Genomic DNA, 3,275 nt, shown 5'->3' with positions numbered 1-3,275 from the left:
GATTGGCAGCGGCAGAGCGGAGGGTGCAGGTGGGAGTGTGCCTGTGGAGGAGGTCGGTCAGGTAGGATGGGGCCAGGTTATGGAGGGCTTTGTAGGTTATGAGGAGGATTTTGTACTGGATTCTCTGGGGGATGGGGAGCCAGTGGAGTTTATAAAGGACGGGGGTGATATGGTCACGGATCGAGGTGTGTGTGAGTAGACGGGCAGCGGAGTTTTGAATGTATTGAAGTTTATTGCCAGGAGAACTCATTAACTGTGGTTGCTGCCCTTGGTCTGCAAGCACCTGCCATCCTTAGCTGGAAGTCTGGACCCAGGGGCCAGTCTCTCAAAAAAAGGAGTCACCCATTCATGTCTGATGAGGAATTTTGCTCCCACAGAGAGTGGTGAATCTTGGAATTCTCTAAAGCAGGGATCTGTAAACGTTCAGGAGTATATTCAAAAGTGGTTGAGAAATTTTCCGGAATTGGGGAAATCAAAGGATGTGCAGTTGGTGCAGGAACATGGTGAGGCAAATGATCATCTAGGATCTGACTGATGATATAGGAGGCACGATGGGCCAAGGGGCCTACTGCTGCTTCTCTTTCTTAAGTTTGTAGGTTCTGTATCTAACCCATGCTGTCATTGCCCCGTGAGCGTGTGACAGAAGTGTGTTGGTGGAGTTTCACTCTGTATTCAATCCTTGGCGCCACTGTCCTGAGGGTGTGTGATGGAACTGTGTAAAGGGAGCTCCATTCTGTGTCTGACCCCAGGAGTGTATGATGGGATGTGTATGAAAACGTACAAGAAAAGAGGCGCTGGAGCGAGCACTGGAAACCATTCCTCCAGGAGCGCGCGTCCGGCTCTCCCTCCGCGAGCGCGCAGCCGAGAGCCCCCACGGGAGCGCGCATCGGGACTCCTCTCGGAGCGCGCAGCCGGGACCTCCACCCACAGGGGCAGCGCGCAGCCGGGACCTCCACCCACAGGGGCAGCGCGCAGTCGGGACCTCCACCAGAGGGGCAGCGCGCAGTCGGGACCCCCCCCTCTACGCGGGCAGCGCGCAGCAGGCGGCCGGATTCTCCCGGGGAAAGGGGTCACTCCGCAGCCGATCGGTGGAGCCGCGGACGTTCGGCCCCTCCAGCTGCACCTGGCGGTGGTGGAGGCGGGTTTAGGGTGGGGAGGGGAGGGGAGGGGCGTGTGGCTGGAGGCTCGGCCAGAGCTGGGCAGAGATGGTTGGTCAGAATGAGAGGAAGGAGGCGACTCCTGGCAGTATAAATGGGAAGTGGGAGCGCACCGGAGAAACAGCCCCGAGAGACGGCGGCAGTGAGGAGAGTGAGGAGAGGAGAGGAGAGGAGAGGAGAGGAGAGGAGAGGAGAGGAGAGGAGAGGGAGGAGAGGAGAGGACGGAGAGGAGAGGACGGAGAGGAGAGTGAGGACGGAGAGGAGAGTGAGGAGAGGAGAGAGAGGAGAGGAGAGAGAGGAGAGGAGAGAGAGGAGAGGAGAGTGTCCGGGGCCGGCAACTTCGTCCAGGCTGGATTCCCGCGGCGCCTCACCATGTCTCGCCGCGCATAACTTCCACATGGAACACAACAACTTCTACGAGGTGGAGCCGCACCAGCAGCCGCCGGCCTTCGCGTACCGGGACCCGGGCGAGCTGGCAGACATCTGCGACCACGAGAACTCCATCGATATCAGCGCCTACATCGACCCGACCGCCTTCAACGATGAGTTCCTGGCCGACCTCTTCCACAGCAATCACCAGCAACTGGCCAAGCTGGGGCACTGCCAGGACAAGGGCAGGGCGGCCGTCGAGCTGCCCGCTCCTCACCCTGCCTTCGCATACCGGGAGAGCAAGCTGCAGCCGCTGCTCGGCCGCCCAGCCGCCCTGCGCTCGGTGGTGGTGAAGCAGGAGCCGTCCGAGCGGCAGGAGAGAGTCCGGAGCCCGGCTCAGTGCGCCCACCTCCAGTACCAGGTGTCTCACTGTGCCCAGACCAGCGTCCACCTGCAGCCCGGACAGCCCACGCCGCCGCCCACCCCCGTGCCCAGCCCGCTGCCCGCACACAAGGGCAGCCCCGGCGCCAAGGGCAAGAAGTCGTCGGACAAGAACAGCCTGGAGTACCGGCTGAGGAGGGAGCGCAATAACATCGCGGTGCGCAAGAGCCGGGACAAGGCCAAGCTGCGCAACGTGGAGACCCAGCACAAGGTGATGGAGCTGGCGGGCGACAACGAACGGCTCCGCGGCCGCGTCCAGGAGCTGAGCCGGGAGCTCGACACGATGCGGGGGCTCTTCCGACAACTGCCCGAGGCGGCTCTGGTCAAAGCCATGGGAGGCTGCGTCTGAGCCCCGGGGGACGGGGTCTGGGCAGCGGGAAGTCCAGACTGCCAGACATGCGGGGGTCGCAGGGGGCAGCTATGGGACAGTACTAGCGGCCGTTCCCCTCTGGACAGTGCCAATCCCAGCCCCCCGCACCGGACTTTGCCAGCGCTCGGCCCATTCCCGAGCTGCTATCCCGCGGGACTTGTAACTCGCTGTGATTTTCACAGGGTGACTGACTACAGATTTTTTTTTTTGTATCAGATGTTTGTAACTGTTTCTCCCGGTGGTTCTCGACCGGAGCGGAGCGATCCAGTGTCAGGGGCGGCTGGCTCGGCTTGCTCCCCGTCCCGTCTCAAGGGCATTTTAACTAGTTTGTACCGGGACTGTTGTATGATGACCTTGCAATTTTTTGAAAACATTTAATAAATCAAATGCTTGTATTTAACTTTTGTGACGCTTTCTCTGCGTGATCCCAAGCCGTCTTGAGTTTAGTCCAGAGCTTCCTGCGTCTGAAGAAAGGTCCCAACCCCAAACGTCGCCCATAGATGCTGCCTGACTCGCCAAGTTCCTCCAGTACTTTATGTTTTGCTCTACATTCTAGCATCTACGGTCACTTGTTCCAGCCCTGACATTTCTCTTGTGTTTCCCCACTCACCCCCCCCCCCCCCCTCTCTTTTCCCGTGGCTCTCTTTTCTAAAATAGTCAGCCTTGCCAAAAGGGTCCCGACCCGGAACGTCGTCTGTCCATTCCCTCCACAGATGCTGCCTGACCCATTGAGTTCCTCCAGCACTTTCTGTTTTGTTCAAGATTGCAGCATCTGCAGTCGCTTGTGCCTCCAAACCTCTATTTTGCTCTCCCACCTCTCTCTCACTCTCTCCAGCGACAGGTTTAATTCCCTTAATCTGCCCATCTTTGTCTCTGCCAGTGGCTTTGATTCTCAGGCTGCTCCCAGACATATTAGGTGCAGTCTCCGGGGAAAGGTG

At 59.2% G+C, this 3,275-nt stretch overlaps 1 protein-coding gene across 1 annotated transcript; it reads left to right on the top strand.

Annotated features, from left to right (window-relative positions):
- Nucleotides 1-1,344: 1,344 nt before the first annotated feature.
- cebpa (CCAAT enhancer binding protein alpha) lies at nucleotides 1,345-2,732 on the top strand. Its single transcript, XM_078400671.1, has one exon. The coding sequence runs from the start codon at nucleotides 1,555-1,557 to the stop codon at nucleotides 2,314-2,316; it is 762 nt and encodes a 253-aa protein (XP_078256797.1). The 5' UTR covers nucleotides 1,345-1,554; the 3' UTR covers nucleotides 2,317-2,732.
- The last annotated feature ends 543 nt before the right edge of the window (nucleotides 2,733-3,275 follow it).

The sequence above is a fragment of the Rhinoraja longicauda genome, chromosome 6, assembly GCF_053455715.1.
Source record: "Rhinoraja longicauda isolate Sanriku21f chromosome 6, sRhiLon1.1, whole genome shotgun sequence".
Taxonomy (NCBI): Eukaryota; Metazoa; Chordata; class Chondrichthyes; order Rajiformes; family Arhynchobatidae; genus Rhinoraja; species Rhinoraja longicauda.
Note: the sequence above shows the minus strand (reverse complement) of the source record. Positions and strands in the feature narration are given on the sequence as shown.